An 18,599-nucleotide genomic window follows, 5' to 3' on the forward strand; every position below is an offset into this window, starting at 1 on the left:
TCTTAATGCTGTGATTCAAAAATGCTATTTCATGACTTTGTCACAAAAAGATCACGGTAGCACAGCCTACACACTGCCCTACCAGTCTCTGAGCACATTCATTCAGTCTGAATGAAGTGCCATGGTTTGAAAACACATTGGTAGGGTGGACCCACTGTGCAATCTGCTTCTCTAAAAGCCATCAGGTTCATGCAATCACCATTTAGTTCTTAAAAAAAACCCAAACAAACTCAAGATAGGAAATATAGTTTATTCTACTAAGCCTCTAAGGGCATCATCACCTTGTACCAGCTGGAATAGCTGGACAATGTCTCGCGGTAAATACCGCTGGGGGTCCAGACAGCTGTAAATAAAACATAAAGAGATTTTAGAAAGATTTTACAGTGCAACTGAAAGTTTATAACCATTTGATGTTTATTGACCTGATGATTTTAATGCAAGACAGACATTAATAGTTTAAAGAATTTGCTTGATTTTACACAGACAAGATTACTTAAAGATGCCTTCAAGCACAACAGCTCAACTGTTCAACAAATGTAATAAGTTGCTCCATCTCTCAAGGCACTTGGAACAGTACTAGATGTTATTTTTTCAGAGGCTTGCAAATGTTTGGTATCTGGAAGATGATTTATAAAAAAACGGGTTTATGAAACTCACTTCATCTACATCCTGCCTCAAGCTTAGGTTCTCAAGGCACACAGCACAGAATTTATTTTTATTTGCAAGTCAGACTGTCTCATCCTGCACAGGTGTTTTGTACTATGTAAGGAACCACACACAGCTGAAAAGCATCGAATTCCTTTAGCAGTTTAAATTCCTAAATTATCCCTATATCCTTGTACTCAACTTCAGTAACAATACCCATGGACAATGTAAATAGTTGTCCTTGTTAAACTGATCTGTTTACCAGCATTTATGTACTAACTGCTCAGAAAGCCTTTACATATAAACTGGGTGCTGTCCACCACTTTAGTGAGGGCAGTGTCCAACCAGGAGGAACATTAGTCTGAGGTCTTCTCTGTAAATCAGTCTATTAGGCCAGGTCAGCTGTTTTTAAATTCTCAGCTAGCACTGCAGCTTGCATTCACAATGCAGAGTACAGCACTGGAGAGCCAGGTTTTCTCCATATAGTAGTAGAAAAAGGCCAAGTTCATGAAAAGATGGAAAACTGCTGTTGAAAGACCTTCCAAAATTTAAGTTTTATGATGCATCTTATGGCATATTTTACAAACAAAATCTCATCCCTACTGGGAACCTGCTTAACCATGCGCATGTTGAAGCAGATAAACCTTGACGAGTCCCCATCTCTACAGAGAAGATGTACAATGTGTATTAAGATGATACCAACCTGTGAGTTTTACTCATCTGCCTGCTGCACTGTTCCCTTCTCAGAAACATAGATACCATCCAAGAATTTCCTGATATCTTTGTTCTTGACTGTGGTGGCTTGCTGGATCAAAGCAGCTGCAGACAAAGTGAGACTGTTAGCACAAAGCCAAAAGGTCCAAGCCAACTTGTAGCCTTTGTTCATGCTCCAGTATTTCATCTAACAAACAGGACTGTCACCTAGAGACAGGAATTACCAACTTTAAATCCTGTAAGGTCTAATGAAAATAGGATGCATTTCACTGAGCTCAGCTCAGGGCAGTAGCACTTCATTACTGCACACATGTACAACTGAAAAGCTGAAAAGTTTGGTGCCAAAAAGGCCATAAGTGCTGACTTGAAGAAGGTTCTGCAGAATTGTAAAAACACCTTTAAGCTTAGAAACAGAGTAAGGAACTATGAAAAGCAATTACAGTGACTAGAGCAAAAAAAAAAAAAATCTGTGCTGTTGTTTACCTCAGGGTTTGAGGTAAAGAGTTTGCTAAGCTGCCATCTTCAGATACAAGTTTCCATACAATTTTCCACACATCTACTTTCACAAACCTGAATTGGAGACCAGCTCAATGTCATTCCCTTCAAGGATCAGCTCATCTTTCTGGGCCTGAGATACTGCACAAGTAACACCTATGGAAAGGCAAACACATAATTCACACTGCTAAAGGTGTTAAGTGTATTAAAGAAACATTAATGTCCTGTCCCAATTTACATATCTAGACACTAGTGTTCAAGACAATAATTAGCTTCTATCACTTTGTTAAAGAGAGTCCCTCAAATCCATTCCAGGGCTGTCCTCCCTCGCAGTTTCAATTAAAGATTAGTGTAAGTCATACTCTGGAGTGAAAGCTACTAAAGTGATACTCCTGCTTACCCATTATTACATTAGAGCATCAATCACCAACACTGTGTACAAGCCAGCACTTTGCCAGCACGGCTCTGTCAGCAAGGTGGTGCCATCTCCCACAGGTTTGTGCTCATTAAGACAACACTGGAGTCAGCAATCACAGAACAATCAAAATCCATTAAAAAACACCTGCTCCCTGTCATATCATGTACTGTGTTTACACTAACACTCAATCTTTGTGAAACAGTAGCTGAAATCAGTCACTGGATATTTTTTTATACTTTTTGAGACAATATGAAAAATCATGCATTTATTTATCTCTCCTCTCCTAATATAACTCACAGTTTGTGCAAATACTCACAAGGAGTAAACATGACAACATTCGAGAATCTAACAGGAAACTTGAATTTGAAGGGCAGTAACAGAAGTTTTTACAGTTTCATCTATTTAATGACCAGATATCGGATTTTAAGGCAGCCTATTACTAACAGTAAATGCTGACTTTAAAAAAAATCAAATACAATAATCAAACCCACCTTTAATATCCCACAGTATATCAAAAACCCTGTAACTCTGCTGCACTGTTATCCACCAGTGTTTTGGGACAAGTTCTGATGCATTCCTCTACAGTCACCCCAAAACATCATCAGTCACATTAAATGTCCTTACCCATACCCTCACCAGAAATGAGTTAGAAAAAACCAAATGGATATGGGATGTCTTTCCTACAGTCTTTATGCAACTCTGTTTATGACATGTTTCGTTGCCTCCTTTCAGAAGTTTAACAAGCTCCATCAAGTGCCTGCTTTTCTGTTAGACATTTTACTGAAACTCCAAAAACAGCCAGTAAGAAGATAATTTCTAAGTTTATTGTGAATGCTCCTAGATAATCAGCAAATTCAAACTAGAACACCTTAAAGACCAAAACTATAATGTGCTATGAACCTAGTTCATGCGCAGTGTTTTAAAACAGAAATGCAATTTTAACACTAAGCAGCTGCAGGTTACCAAGTATCAACAGTGTTAAGATCTCCCAGTGACTGCAGTAAATCCTGGATCCCTTGTACTACAGTAACTAACTCCAGACTGGCTGTTGGCTAACTCTCACTAGTAAAACTACAGAGGTATTATTAATAATAAATCTGAACCATGGCAATGGTATCCTAAGAAGATTACATCAATTCAGACAAGCACATTCTGCTCCAACAATTATTCATCCTCTCCCATTCTCAGTGGCAGAGCCCAAAGAAAAGAGCTTGGAAAGCCTAGTTAGAACCAGCAGGATACACCTGCAGAGAGGCTCACCTGGCCTCATCCTCACTCTGCGGATGTACTTCTCTCCCAGGAAGTTGCGGATCTCCACCAGTGAGCCGTTCTCCTGGATGACCACGTTGATGGGGAAGTGAGCGTACACCGACCGCATCTTGTAGCGGAAGCCCTGGGACATGGGACACAAGCAGACATTGAAACAGGCCCGAACACAGAACACATGCACCAAGCTTCCAGGGGAAACTACAGCCAAGGTGCAGCAACAGCTCCTGAAAAAGGGCAGGACACTGAGCCTGAGACATTCATCCCTCCCTCCACCCCCAGAACGTGCCTGACAGCAAAGGCAAGACAAAAAGCACAAGCAGAAAGAAGCTGCATCCTGGATGCTTAGCAACGCTCTCCCTCCATGAAGTAAAAGGCTCTCACTGCAAGTAACAAAAAGGGCAGCAGTGATCTGGTTCCAAACACAACTTACCAGAGTGACCCCCTTGATCATGTTCTGTACATGGCTGCAAATCGTGCGAACTGTGGCCAGCTCCTTTCTGTTACCCCACCACTTGTCAACACGCAGCTGCATCAAAAATCACATTGACAAAGCTTTCAGCTACACTTCAAAACCAGCAACAAAACAACTTTGTGACAAATGAGGAACAAAACTTTCAGATAAACTACTTAAAGCCCACCAAACAGAAACACAGAACTGTTTTGTTTATTTGACAGACTACCTACTAAAGGCCCACCTGGTTCCTCTTTTAAATCCTAACCTGAGACATGGGAGAAACGTTTGTTTTCTTCAGGTCTTGCCACTAACAAGTCTTCCAAAGAGCTGGGGTAGATAAATATACAATCCTGAGCTAAAGGATGCATTAGCAATTGCTAAGCATATTGTTCTAAAGTCTGCCTGCTATGCACAATCAACTTAAAAGAAACACTCTGTGTGGATCCACTGTTTTAATGAAACACTCGATGTTTGTGAAACAGTAGCTGAAATCAGTCACTCTTGATATTTTCCTATACTTTCTGAGACAATAAGAAAAATCATGCATTTATTCATCTCTCCTCTCCTAATATAACTTGCAGTTTGTGGAAATCTAAAAAAATTATTTTTATCCTCTAAAAGAGCCAGTTTGTAGAACAACATACAGCAATCAACTCCTTTTCCTGTAACTGTCACTACAGAAGAATGCCATCTACGTATTCACTCCCACAGCGCCCGAGGAGGCGCCACGCTTCCACCAGATCAACCTTTCTCAGAAAACAAAGCAAAACCTACCTAACAACTCACCCGCTGCTGAACATTTTTGGTCACTCTCCTCCACCACCAAGACGTTTTTAAGCCAACTATAAAGCTCCCGCCTGTCTCCGGGCAGCGAAAGGGCCAGTGCAGCACCCACCTTCTTGTGCTTCTTTCCCAGGAGGGACAGCTCCACGTTGATGTGGTTGAAATCCCTCCTCAAGGTTCCTCGGGGCCCCTTCACGATGACCGTCCGGCCCTTCAGCGAAACTCCCACTGCGGACCAAAGGCGAACACGCGTTACGGGCTGCGGGGGCGGCACGGCCGGCGCCTTCCGCACGCGGCGCGGACTGACCTTGCTCGGGGATGTCCACAGTCTGGTTGCTGAGGATGGTCTTCATCCTGCGGGAGACAACGAGAAACGCTGAAGACCCTCGTCCTTGTGCCCGCCGGGACCCCGCCCGCTCCTCCCCTGCACGATCCGACTTCCCCTCCGCGCTGTCACCGCCGGGCTCCGCTCCCCGCAGCGGCGCCTCCCACCCGGGCCCGGAGCGCGGCGGCCGCAATGGGGCCTTGCCGGGAAGGCGCCGCCCCGGGGCCCTCTCGCACAGGGTGCGGGACTGGAGGCGCCGGCGGGGCTCGGCACCGCCCTGGGGAGCTGCCCGCGCGCGGACGGGGCGCTGGGGAGCCGAACGCCGCGGATGGTCCCGGATTATCCCGGAGATCCCGGGGCGCCGCCAGCCCTCACCTTGCAGCGCACAGAGCCAAAAGAGACAGCGCATGACGTCATCACGTTTTTGTAGCCGCTCCGGGATTCGTGACGTCATCGCGCCGAGGAAGCCGTCCGACAGGCAAGAGTAGCCGAGCGGGCCGAGCGCGTCGATCGGGCTGGGCGCCGCCATGTCGCTGCTCCTGCCGCAGGGCCGGTGCGGGGCCGCCGCCGCCCGGGGACTGCTGCTGCCGCGGGGCCGGGCCCGGGTGAGTCTCGCCGTGTGTCCCGGGGGCCGCCGGCAGCAGGGCGGGTCCGGCGGGTGAGGGCCGCGATACGGCACGGCAGAGCAGAGCAGGAGGAGACGCTATGGGGCGCACGGCGGTGCCGGTGCCGAGCGGGTCTGTGGTGGCGGCGGGGGCAGCGCGGGGTGGCCGCGGGCAGAGCCCGGGACGGACCGTCCCAGCCCCGCAGGGACACACGCATCCCCAGGACACCGAGTCCCGGCCCCGCTCCCGTGGACAGCGCCCGGCACCACCGGGAACCTTGGCAAAGGCGCTTCCTGCGGCCCCGCGGCACCGCAGTAACCCACACAACGTTATTCACAGAACCGGCTGGGTTGGAAACACCTCTGCGGTCATCGAGTCCAAGCTGTGACCCAGCACCACTCTGTAACCAGACCATGGCACTGCGCGCCGCATCCACTCCTGCCTTAAACACCCCAGGGGCAGTGACCCCACCGCCTCCCTGGGCTGCCCATTCCAATGCCCAGTCACCCTTTCTGGGAGCAAATTCCTCCTGATGTCCAAACTAAGCCTCCCCTGGTGCAGTTTAAGGCTATTTCTTCTCACTCTGTCGCTGGTTGCCTGGGAGAAGCAGCCCATTCCCACCTGGCTCCAGCCTCCTTTCAGGCAATTGCCGAGACCGGTCAGTTCCCCCCGAGCCTCCTTTTCTCCAGCCGAGCACTCCCAGCTCCCTCAGCTGCTCCCCACAAGCCTGGGGCTTCAGACCCTTCCCCAGCTCCCTCAGCTGCTCCCCACAAGCCTGGGGCTCCAGACCCTTCCCCAGCTCCCTCAGCTGCTCCCCACAAGCCTGGGGCTCCAGACCCTTCCCCAGCTCCCTCAGCTGCTCCCCACGAGCCTGGGGCTCCAGACCCTTCCCCAGCTCTGTGTCCCTTCTCTGGACACGCTCCAGCCCCTCAATGTTTTTCTTGCAGTCAGGCCCAGAACCAGACACAGGATTTGAGGTGTGGCCTCCCCAGTGCTGACTACAGGGGAATTTTGTGTTACACTGCCACCATGTTTGTTACTAAATAAATTACGATTTTGCTTGTTTTAGGTGTCAGGAAGCCATGTGTGTAACCAGTATGGAACATCAGGTTCTTTACCAGGGGAAAAAAAAGAGTTCCTGCAAAATGGACCAGACTTACAGGACTTTGTCTCTGGAGATCTGTCAGACAAGAGCAGATGGGCTGACTATAAAGGCAATTTAAAGCGTGAGAAAGGAGAAAGGTAATAGTGATTTTAAACAACTTCAGTTGCTTCCCAGCATGATCTTGCATGTTTAGTAATAACTACAAAATGTGTGCTATGTATCTTTATTAAATTTCACCCTACTGTGTTGCAAATTTAAGGATTATTCGAGAAAGGACAAGTGTCATTAACTTCAAATCCATCAAAAAATGTGGAGACGTGGTGGTATGTTCTTGAGTGCCTGTAATTAAATTACAAATATGCATCAGTAGGTGAATGTGTTGAAAAAGTACTACTGATAGAGAAAACAAAAAATGAAGACTTATGTTAAAGAAATTATTAAACCCCCATATTTCCACTTATAGAATGATCAGACTTTGTGATAGCTGTGCAATGTCTGCTGCCATTAATGGCTGCAGTGTCCAGTGTGGCACTGTTCAATCCCTCTGGAACAGTGAACAGTTCTAAACATTTCAATGACAGCAGTTGCCATGCTTGAGTGTTGGAATGATGATGAACAGGGAAGAAAAGTCTGATCTGGCCATGAATAATGTTAACTGCTGAGTTGTATGAGTTTTCAAAGGGGCCTTTCCTTGTTGGGATCTGTAACAAATTAAAACAAATCTATGACTAAAACTTACTGTCTCAGTAGTTTATTAATCTTTGTGTTTGCTTGGTGTTATTCAGGCTGCATCTTCCTCCATGGCTGAAAACAAAGATTCCCATGGGGAAGAACTACAATAAACTAAAGAATACCTTGAGAAGTTTAAATCTTCATACGGTAAGTCTGGCACCAACCAAGTGCTCTTGTAGAAGTAAGGCAGATTTTACATTTTTCTCTGTGGAGGACAGGTAGAAATCATGTCTTGCATGATCTTCAGAGCTGAAACCAAGCTCAGTGCTGATCCTTTTTGCTAGCAGTGAATTCTACCCATAGAGAATAAGGGTAAATACAACAGATTTAGTGTTTTTCCTACTGTGATTTTAAATACTGGGGTTTACTACTTACATCACCAGAGATTAGAAGATGCTATGTGTAACTGTTTTTAATGGAGACACACAGAACCTCAGAGTTACATACTTGATTTTCTTGAAAAGAAAATTAAGATTTCATTAATTGTACTTTCCAGATAGTAAAAAGCAGTGGGAATGCATGGAGGGGATCTTTTTTCTTTTTTTTTTTTTCAGACAAAGTTCTTAGTTCCTTATGCTTTAACGAATCACATGCTTTGTGAACATTTTATCAGCTCTTAAATTTAAAATATTAATGTTAACAGTAGTCTATGCTAAATAATAAGACTCTTATGTAGCTGAGCAGTTTTTGGAGTTTTGAAGTAGAGAAAATAAAGGTAATGGATGTCAGGAAGCAGTTCTCTTCCTGTCTGTTCTACTAACTTGTTAAAAACAGCAGGGAATTCTTAAACTCATTTATCACAGGAGGAATTATGTTTTGTTTATAGGTTACTATTAAAATCCATCAATAATATAATAATTATTTTCAAAAATAATATGGAAAAATCCAGGTACAGTACAGCCTTTCACCTCCAGGTATGTGAAGAAGCACGTTGTCCCAACATTGGAGAATGCTGGGGAGGTGGGGAATATGCCACGGCGACAGCTACTATTATGGTAAGTTGTTAACCACTTCCTAAGTGTTCTGTTAATGCCTGAGCTGTTTGTACTCTATTGTTGGATCTTTACTGTAGTGGAGTGGGTTTATTACAATAAAGTAACTAAAGTGCTTTAGAGTAAAGCACTGTCCGATTTTATTTTTGCTTACTGCTGTAGCTTATGCAGCTGTTTCCCAGCTGAGCTATAGTGGTATGTACTGTGTAAAGGTAGGAATGTCTTTCATGTTCCAGCTGATGGGTGACACGTGCACCAGAGGCTGCAGATTTTGTTCAGTGAAGACTGCCAAGAACCCCCCTCCACTGGATCCGCAGGAGCCGTACAACACTGCCAAGGCTATTGCAGACTGGGGCTTGGACTATGTGGTGCTGACCTCCGTGGACAGAGATGGTGCGTACCTGGGCTCTACCAGTGCCTGCCTGGGCTCTCCTTGTGCCACCAACCTGAGCTCTACCACTGCTTACCTGGGCTCTCCTCACACTGCCCACCCTGAGCTCTCACTAGTGCCTACCTGGGCTCTCCTTGCACCACCCTGAGCTCTCACCAGTGCCTACCTGGGCTCTCCTTGCACCACTATTGGAATATAATCCCAATATTACCAGGTGGACCGTACCTGGGCTTGTCTGGCCCTCGCTGCCTGACCAAAGGCGGCAGCTATGGTGTTTCACCTCAGAGATACCTTTGGTTAGTTGTATGCGGCAGCTAGGCTCTTGGAACAAGTCCATGCAACAGCTCTCGGGCTCAGCCTCTTATGAAAAAGCTTTAGGCGAGGCAAAGAGGAAAAAAGGAGACGGATCCAGCTAGGGGGTCATAGTCCAGAGTTTATTCCTGGGCATGCAGGCCTCTGAATGTAGCGACAATTCCAACCGGATAGCGACCGCATGGTCCTGTGTCTTTTTAAGCTCAGGGCAAGGGGGAGGGGAAGGGGTAGGTGAGCTACCAACCAGGTAGGAGGGGGGGAAGCTCAGGAGACAAATGACACTTGGATGGCCCAATTGTCACCAGGGCTGAGGGGCATCTTTTGAACTTCACCTATCAGACGACAGCCTTGCTGACCTTCTGAGATTGATGGACAGCTCTCAGCAGGAGGCAGGGAGAGGGGAAGGAGGAAGGTATTACTACACCTGGAAGGAACTGGGAAAGCTAAGACAGGACATTGCTTCACACTGTAACACACCACCCTGAGCTGTCACCAGTGCCTACCTGGGCTCTCCTTGCACCACCCTGAGCTCTCACCAGTGCCTACCTGGGCTCTCCTTGTGCCACCCACCCTGAGCTCTCACCAGTGCCTACCTGGGCTCTCCTTGTACCACCCTGAGCTCCCACCAGTGTTCCGTGGCTACGTGCAGCCCCCAGGAACATTCATCTGCACAGCTGCCCAGGAGGGCTGTGTTAAAGGAGACAACAGTGCTGAAACTTTGCACAATTCCTACATATTCTCAGAATTTCTCCATGTCTGATGAAATACAGCAGAAATTACGCTGTTAATAAACATAAATAAATACTAGGACACTAAATATTTTATAACCAATTTTTAGCAGAATGCATGCATATACACCATGTTCTATTACTTGGATGGCCAAAAGGATACTGAAAAAAAGAATCTTCACCAAAGTGAAAGCCATCAAAAGGCATGAGATGCCATCAAGTGCAGGGACTTGGACCAAAGCTTGCCCAATTGATCCCCATTGAAATCACAAGATTTTGTTTTCCTTCCCGAAAGGAAATTTCCTTTCCTTCCTTTCATTTCCTTTCGGGAAGGGAAACAAAATCTTGCAAAACAGAAAAGAAAGGCTTACAAACACTCTGGGAAGGAGATATAATCAAATGCATCTGAAAAAAACTCAAAAATAATGTATACAATACCATTACAGAACTTCTTCTAAACACTAAACCTAAAATATAGTATATGTAACAAAACTGAAATTTGTGTTTTCCTAAGGAAGTAGGAAGTAGCTTCCTTGCAGTAGTTCCCTTGTGGTGACACCATATAGATGAGGAAAGCCATTGTAAAAACTGTCCAGTGTGATGGAAAGTCCAGTGGCTTCAAAGGTGCTTAAAAGAGCACTAATATATACTTCTCAGTTTTTTTACAACTGTTTTTCAGACCAGAACCATAAATAGGTAAAGGCATTCTGTGCTCAGGGAGACAGGGAACCTAGAGACAGGTAAATCTGAGCTCTGCCCTAGACAATCACAGTTAGACTTTGTGCAGAGGATATCTTTTGTAAGCCCTTGGCATAAGTGGTGAGACAAGACTGGGGTTTGACTGCTTTATTATTTTGCATTTAAGGTTTGAATTGGATGGGTTTTTTGGCTTTGCTGGTAAGTAAATACATTTCTTGAGCAGAAAGATAACTGAATAATTGCAATGCTTCTAGATATGCCTGATGGTGGAGCGGAACACTTTGCAAAGACGGTCCGGCATCTGAAAGAAAGGTGTGTCATTGATGTATTACTGTTGTTGTTAAAACTTCAGAACTTAGTACTGCATGTAGGTCACAGCTCCTTCAGCTGGGTTATTCCAGAGGCCATGCAAATACAAAAGTCTGCCTCTAGCCTGTCTGTGCCCCTTTTTTTATTTCTCTTTCTTCATCTTTCTCATAGAACGGCCCCAAACTGCTTTGAATTTGGATGCATTTCCAATTCATCACAGGCTTATTTAAAGCTAAGCACTGTATTCTTTCTGTGAGCAGACAGCTGGTTTCCAGGAAATTAATGCATTCTTCTGAGCTATGTTCATTCCTGAAGCTTGGGCTCAAACACAGCGGAGTTAGGTAACTCTGTTACCATGTGACCAAAGGAGTCTGGTTTCTCATTCAGCAGTGATCAAATTGCTTTTTTTGCCTTAGTGGCCATTTCCAAGTCTGTGATTGTACCTTCCTGCTTTCCCTGACTCTGCTGCCTTCACCCTGTATGCCATTCAGCAGCACACTTCCCTGCCTGCAGAATTTATTTGTATAACTTCATTTAAGTCTTTATCCATTGTATCCTGGGGCTTGAAGGGTTCCTGCAGTTTTCCCCACCCACCTTTTTGAGCTGAAATCAGGCTCCTGAACACCAAGACTAGATTCTAGACTCAGAGTCTTCTTATTCCAGTAGCAGAATTATAGCTCCTCTGTATTTTGAAGCTATGGTCTTAAACAAAACAAATTCCTGGTTTTACTGATGTGAGCTGAAATACAGCAGAAGCCAAATAATAAATATAAAAGCAATTCCAACAGTTTCTCAAACATTCGCATGCACTGTTTGTATTTTTTCATGTGTCTTTGTTGCAGGTTAACTTAACACGAGTTTGTTATCATGTGTTTGCAGAAACCTGTTGGTTTAGAATTATCCTCAATTAACTTTGCTTATTAGAGTGTCATGTCTTCAGTTATGGGGGTATGGGGTTTTTTTTGCTATCTTGAGTTTCTTAGGACACAGGGAGACAAAATGCCACAATGAACGTGTTCGTGTTGTCTCTCGTTTCCAGGAATCCAAAAATCCTGGTGGAATGCCTAACTCCCGATTTCCGAGGTGACCTTAAAGCAGTGGAGAAAGTCGCCTCGTCGGGGCTGGATGTGTATGCCCACAACGTGGAGACGGTGCCGGCACTGCAGAGGTGAGCAGTGGCTATGGGCGCGGAGCGGGGCCGGGCTGTGGGGCCGGCTGTGTGGCGAGCCCGGGTGTGTACCGGGCTGTGTAGCGGGGCCGGGCTGTGGGGCCGGCTGTGTGGCGAGCCCGGGTGTGTACCGGGCTGTGTAGCGGGGCCGGGCTGTGGGGCCGGCTGTATGGCGGGCCCGGGTGTGTACCGGGCTGTGTAGCGGGGCCGGGCTGTGTAGCGGGGCCGGCTGTGTGGCGGGCCCGGGTGTGTACCGGGCTGTGTAGCGGGGCCGGCTGTGTGGCGGGCCCGGGTGTGTACCGGGCTGTGTAGCGGGGCCGCGCCCGTTCCCGTTCCCGGCCTGCCCCGCGCGCGCCTGAGCCGAGCCCGCCGGCAGGGGCGCGCGCGGCGCGGGCCCGGGTCCGGTCGGTGCCGCCGCGCGGGCGCCCCAGCCCGGCCGCGGTGCCTGAGCCGGGCCCGGCCTGGTGCCGGTGTCCGAGGTATGGGCGGCCATAAAACCTCTGCTCCGCCGCTTCGCAGAAATTGGCAGAACGCGCCTGTGCTGGCGTCTCTAACTTCTCTGTGCCCTTCCACGTGTTTTTCTCCCTTGCGCTGGAAATGCGCGAAGGAAGGTCCGCGACCCCCGAGCCAACTTTGAGCAGTCGGTCCGGGTGCTGAAACATGCTAAAGAGGTCCAGCCCGGCGTCATTTCCAAAACTTCCATCATGCTGGGGCTAGGCGAGACGGACGAACAAGTATATTCCACAATGAAATGTAAGTTGGTGTTGAAGTAGATGCCAGAATTCCCAGGTGTGAATTTTACTGTGTTGGAAAACAATTGCAAGCATCTTTCCCTCTGCATGCCAATCAGTTTGCTGGTGCAGGAAATGTTTTCCAAGTTCCATTGAAAATAATAATTTGATTTAAAAAGACTGAATTTCTGAAATATTTTGTCTTATAGCTTACAGGTTCAATTTTACAGGTAAATTCATGATTTTCCTTGTGATCCTTCTGCCACTAATGAGGAATTTTGTTTTTACAGTATTACGGGAAGCAGATGTGGATTGTTTGACCCTAGGACAGTATATGCAACCAACAAAACGTCACCTAAAGGTAAAAGTGCCTTTAATTTACAGGCAGAGTTAAGGTCCTTGCACAGTCATCCTTACTCTAACTGCAGATGTTGGGAAAAATTTCCTTCCTTGTTTAGCCTGACAATGATCATCTGTTAGGGGCTCTTCACTAAAAATTACCTCAGCCATCTAACCCCTTGTATCTTCTGCAGACTTCCCAGTGCTAGTTTCTGCTGTTAGCCAGGGAGACAGCTGGAGCTGAGGCATGGTTCTGGAAAACAAGAGCTTCAGTGTATGTCTCAAACATAATTGCTCAAGCCAGTGCCCCTTCACTGTCCTACAGCCTCTCCCTTAATGGTGCCACTTCAGCTGGGATATTTACCATTTTCTGCTTCTGCAGTCTGTCCAGAAATGCACTCTCTGTTCTGTTCCTGTGTTTCACTGAATTAACTGTTAGTGAAGAGATTTGTAGGACTATTGTGGTTTTTCACTAACTTGGCCAGAAAAAAAAGGTTTGCTCAAAAGGACCATTCAAAAACAGAATGAAGAAAATGATAAAGCAACAACTAGAGATTAAATTCTGAGCTTTTCAGCTAAATATATAAAACAAATAAAATACATTTGTTTGGTAGAAAGCAGAGCAAAAATGTAGTTTGTGACTTCACTGATGAAAGCTTTGGAGTGAAAAATTTTGAACTTGTAATATAACTGTATTTCATTTCACTGTATGCTAGCTATAGCAATTTCCTTTGCATTAGCACCTGAGCAAAATTAATTCTTTTTCCCCAGGTGGAAGAGTACATAACTCCTGAGAAGTTTAAATACTGGGAAAAAGTAGGAAATGATCTTGGATTCCATTACACTGCTAGCGGGCCTTTAGTGCGTTCTTCCTATAAAGCAGGTAAATTACTGAAAGGCATTGGATTATTTAGTATGTAACATTTTATTATACAAAACTAAAACAGTGAAGTAATGTGCAACAAAGCTCACCTTAGCTCAAGGATACCTCATATAGTTATCATCTGTATTTTAAAAATTACTTAAGATGTTTCCTGTAGGTCATCCAAATGCATCAGTATGACAGTAATTAGTATTTGTACAATTGCAGTGCTGCTTAACCTAATTTTTTTTTCCCAAACCTATTCTGTACTGTACTTAATGTGTGAGGCAGGATAAAGGGTACCAAATTTTCAAGTTTTCCTTCATGTTCTGTCTCTTGGATGCTTCTGGATTCAATGAGGTCCCTGGTTGTTTGTGTTGCAATTTTGTTGCTTTAGGCAGAATTTTTTTACAATGCTTTAAAAACAATTAGAGACACTTAGAGCAGTGCATTTTCTGATAAAGCACTGGGTATGAAGTTGCAGCTGATACTAATGGAACTGTGCTGTAGGTACAGCATGCCGCTTTTTCCTAAGGAAGGAGACAGAAGACTCATCTGGGTACTGTGCTGCTCAGTCTGTTTTAATGACAGCTCAAACAAGATTTATAGCTGGTTTCAGTATAACTTGCTGATACTTTATGAAACAGGAATTAAAATTTAATTAAATCAATTCACTTTTGCCTGTTGTAATGCACAAAGCAACAGAGCTATTTCATAAAACTGGACAGGAGGAAAATATCAGAATTTTGGGAGTGGAGGGATTGTGTGTTGGGTTATAGTTTTGAGGGTATTTTAGATTCCTGCTGTATGTATTGGAAATGCTGTTACATATAATTGAATTACTATAAAATAACTGGTGAAAACAATTGTATTGTAGAGTAGAACACTCATGTCAAATAAGAATGTATTCTTCTGCTTTATTTTATTGAAATACCAACAAATCATTTTGGTGTCTGGTTTTTTTCCTTTTAATTAGGTGAATTCTTCTTGAAGAACTTGGTAGAAAAAAGAAAGACAAAAGCCATCTGAAAATGAGAATGAACCTATTTAAAGCAGCCAGGTTTAAGAATCCTTTTTTCAGTGCATAATTATACTCAGTTCCAGAAATGAAGAAGAACAGATGGCGGCTATATGAATAAACTTACTATCTTTCCAGAACAATTTTTTCTTATCAAAACACATTATTTTACCTCATTTCTTCTGGCAAGGCTGCAGCAACAGAATACTTGAGTGTTCAGCAAAAAGACAGAAGCTAGAACCGATTTTGAAAGAGTGGTGGAACTGAGGTGGAAGAAACAAACATAAGCTGGGAACAAAGACTGGGCAGATTTATAGGTCTGCTACAGCAGTCAGCATTGCTGCAGTGAATACCTGGGAAGGTGCTGATAGTAACTAGAAAGGTACTGATACTTTGGTGTATCTTACATTATGTAACATAAGCTTGCAGGGGCTCTGGGAAACATAGGCGTTCTAAACAAAGACTGTGTGTGATAATGCACCAGATTAGAGCTTTCTTGAACTCTGCCAGAGAAAGTTCAGTAATACTCCTTCAACAGATGGTATCTCTGAGCTGCACCAGAGAAAAAGAGCTGTACCATTCTGATAGGTAACGCTTTTCCAGAGCTTGCCTGTCTCCAAGTGTGAGCCTTGGTGCAAGGTGTCAAGCAAAAGAAAGCAAAATGTCCTTTCTGGCAAGACAGTTAACCCTGTGTAGATACCATTAATTTAAATAATTAATAATTAATAATTAATCATTTCTTTGGAAAATCAGAGTTGGTGTAGGAGCATAAATGGAGCTACTCCTAATTTATGTACATGACTGTAACAAACCCCAATGAGCTGCACAGATGCTTCTTTGGTATTGAGTATGCAGAACTGCAGTTCTGTACTGTGGTCCTGTTGCATGGCTATTGTCTTGTCATTAAAGGAAAGATGAAACCCCAGTGGTTGTGTTTGGTGGGTCTGGTTACTTGTCCCTTGAGGCTTGCTCTGGCTGCTAAATCTGAGTGCAGAGAAGTGAACCACATTGTGGATAAAACATGACATCCATTGTATATCACACTAAGCTCAAGCAGAAATAAAAACATGGCATACATTAACAGCTCTACTTGCCTCTCTTTACAGCACTAATGCCAATGATTCTCTCCATAATGCTCAGCTCTGGACATTAAATACCATCTCTGAACTAACCTGACCTGTATCTTTGTCAAGTTATTTGGGAAACATCCCAGGACTGCTATCTGGCCCAAGACTCCCATCATGCAGGTAATTCTATGACTGGCTCTAGTACTTTTCTAAACTCCTGCAGTCTGTAGAAAGAGAGTGGACCCTGCACACCCACCAACTCAGCAAGATGACAGAAGGAAGACATCTGCCTAGCAAGAAAATATATAGGAAAAACTTGTATGAACATAATATTGTACAACTGAGGCCAGTGATGCACAGCTGACACTTCACAAAATGAAGTACAGCAATATTAACACATTATGAAGACAAAACTTTAACCAAGAAGGAATGTACCAATTCACCAGTGTAAGGGGAAATGTGAGCCATGAGGAACAAAGGGGAAGAAGGGATAAACAAAAGAATAGCTGTACTTTGTAAGGGCAGAGAGACAGGCAAGGCTGCTTTTTAAAATAAACAATATTATTAATAACAAAAGGTCTGATTGCTAGTCATGGAAAGCCCAGGTGTATTTTGAGCCAAAAATGCCCTGCTTCAGCTAAAGTACACATGAGTACTAGAGCAGGGAAGGGAAATTTCCATTGCAAGGAAATTCAGCACTCCCTCCACTGCAGCAGACATAGAGGGTTGCGACATCAACTCCAGGATATCCACACATTTAACAGCTGCCAGCCTTTTTTAGAGGTCCTGCTGTAAAGAATGTTTTTGACTTGCCTACGGAGCAGATTTAACAGAATATGACTTTAGCTTCTGCCAAGTTACTGCTCTTTCAGCATATCAACACCAGAAATAAAGAAAAAAGGAGCTCTGAGCCATACAGCCATTATCAAACAAGAGAACATAGCACAGTGACTTCCTTACAGTTAGAAAAATAATGTTTCTTGAAACACAGTCCAGTATTGCATCATGTTAAAATTATCTTGTGAGTTGCTGCTGGGTGTTTCAGAAGATGATTTCATGCTCTTACACAACTGTCTGCCAGCTGTCTGGTACCAAGTGTCAGAAGCTACACAAGCTTTTCTAGCTGCATGTTTTGCTGTGGACTCTAGAGAAAGTCATACTTTGACTTCATAGATTGGAGAGGGTCTTTGCCTGTTTTTTTTTTAACACCTGGGGACAAGCCCTGAAGTTCTTTTCCTAGTTACAAATTCTTGCTTGGGCAGGCATCTGACTTCCCCTATTGCCCATTCAGTTTCTTCCATAACTATGTGTTAAAGCACCAAACTCTCACAAATATCCTTTTTGTAATTCAGCACAGGTTTCATGACTGTTCAGTTGAAGTTTCATGTTTGGTGACATTTTCATTTTGTATGTCAATCATGCCATTCTGTCAGTTTGATTCACAAAGTAGCTATAAAATATTTTAAGAAACATTAATCATCCTTGCAACCAGGAAAACATTAAACTGAGTTTTGAGAATAAAATTTAGAGTTGTCACAGACAGTTTAAAAGAATGAATAGTCTTTTTGGCATCATCACATCAACCTACTACACTGTCTGAAACATAATTAAATGTTATTCATAGAGAATTGTTGCATCTTCCAGTAACTGCAAGTCCTTAGGTGAACTGAACACTGGCTTTGTCAATTTAAAAACAGTTTTGAATTTTTTCCTACTTGATGAATAATTAATACTGGTTTCACACTATTAAAAAAGTGTGAAACATTTATGCTTCTTTATTACCACATGTGGTAACTTATTGCAGGTGTTCAGCTTGGAGCAGAAATTTTAGCTTGATTCCAGCATTCCTAAATCAGATCTCCATTATGCTTCCTGCATTGTTTAACAATCAAATTTCAAGTTTAGATGTTGAACAAGATTAAAGCACTACAAAAACCTGAAATGAGACGTATAAACTTTTTGGCCAGTACAAAATCTCACCCCTAACTGCTCCTGTAATAACTATTCTTGGTCAAAAATGTGTGTTCTATTCACTTGGAATATTCTTGGCTGCTATTGTATTCCTGGAACCAGACTAGTTTCAGCTTCACAAAAACATGAACGCACATACTCAGAAAAAAAAACAGTACATCTTGCCTGGCACTTACAATTTGTGTACATCTTGGGTAAGACCCAAATTATGCATTCTGTATCATACTACTTCTAGACTTGCATTAAATCCTGATTGTCTTCAGCTGTTGCATTCTTGTTGTATTTTTGCAGTGCAAAGCAGTGTTACCATGGAACTGCATTTTAAGAACCCCATAAAAAGAATTTCAGAGCACAGGAGTCTGTTGGTCACATTACACAACTCTCATCCAGAATGACATGCTGGAACATCCATACACAAAGATTCAATAGTATTAATCTCCATCTCTTATGTGCTCTACTCAAGCTTT

General features: G+C 44.1%; 2 protein-coding genes across 5 annotated transcripts; one reads left to right on the forward strand and one right to left on the reverse strand.

Annotated features, from left to right (window-relative positions):
- Positions 1 to 230: 230 nt before the first annotated feature.
- RPL9 (ribosomal protein L9) lies at positions 231 to 5,530 on the reverse strand. Of its 3 annotated transcripts, none has more exons than XM_030947186.1 (8): positions 5,479 to 5,530; positions 5,086 to 5,132; positions 4,891 to 5,006; positions 3,972 to 4,067; positions 3,533 to 3,665; positions 1,930 to 2,010; positions 1,349 to 1,464; positions 231 to 343 (listed from the first exon to the last, which is right to left on the reverse strand). In XM_030947186.1, the coding sequence occupies exons 2-7, from the start codon at positions 5,129 to 5,131 to the stop codon at positions 1,358 to 1,360; spliced, it is 579 nt and encodes a 192-aa protein (XP_030803046.1). In that variant the 5' UTR covers position 5,132; positions 5,479 to 5,530; the 3' UTR covers positions 231 to 343; positions 1,349 to 1,357. The 3 variants fall into 3 exon arrangements, with proteins under 3 accessions (XP_030803046.1, XP_030803047.1, XP_030803048.1); XM_030947188.1 differs by lacking the exon at positions 231 to 343 and adding an exon at positions 469 to 616; XM_030947187.1 differs by lacking the exon at positions 5,479 to 5,530 and having other exon boundaries at positions 5,086 to 5,134.
- A 35-nt stretch (positions 5,531 to 5,565) lies between these two features.
- On the forward strand, positions 5,566 to 18,506 carry LIAS (lipoic acid synthetase). Of its 2 annotated transcripts, XR_004060681.1 has the most exons (12): positions 5,566 to 5,708; positions 6,778 to 6,950; positions 7,599 to 7,692; positions 8,460 to 8,540; positions 8,774 to 8,930; positions 10,922 to 10,979; positions 12,016 to 12,144; positions 12,752 to 12,897; positions 13,166 to 13,236; positions 13,986 to 14,097; positions 15,053 to 15,476; positions 16,201 to 18,506. XR_004060681.1 is itself a non-coding variant. In XM_030947287.1 (11 exons), exons 1-11 carry the CDS (start codon positions 5,631 to 5,633, stop codon positions 15,103 to 15,105), a joined length of 1,152 nt encoding a protein of 383 aa, XP_030803147.1. In that variant the 5' UTR covers positions 5,566 to 5,630; the 3' UTR covers positions 15,106 to 16,265. The 2 variants fall into 2 exon arrangements, 1 of the variants encoding a protein (XP_030803147.1); XM_030947287.1 differs by having other exon boundaries at positions 15,053 to 16,265.
- The last annotated feature ends 93 nt before the right edge of the window (positions 18,507 to 18,599 follow it).

The sequence above is a fragment of the Camarhynchus parvulus genome, chromosome 4 (assembly GCF_901933205.1).
Source record: "Camarhynchus parvulus chromosome 4, STF_HiC, whole genome shotgun sequence".
Lineage (NCBI taxonomy): Eukaryota > Metazoa > Chordata > Aves > Passeriformes > Thraupidae > Camarhynchus > Camarhynchus parvulus.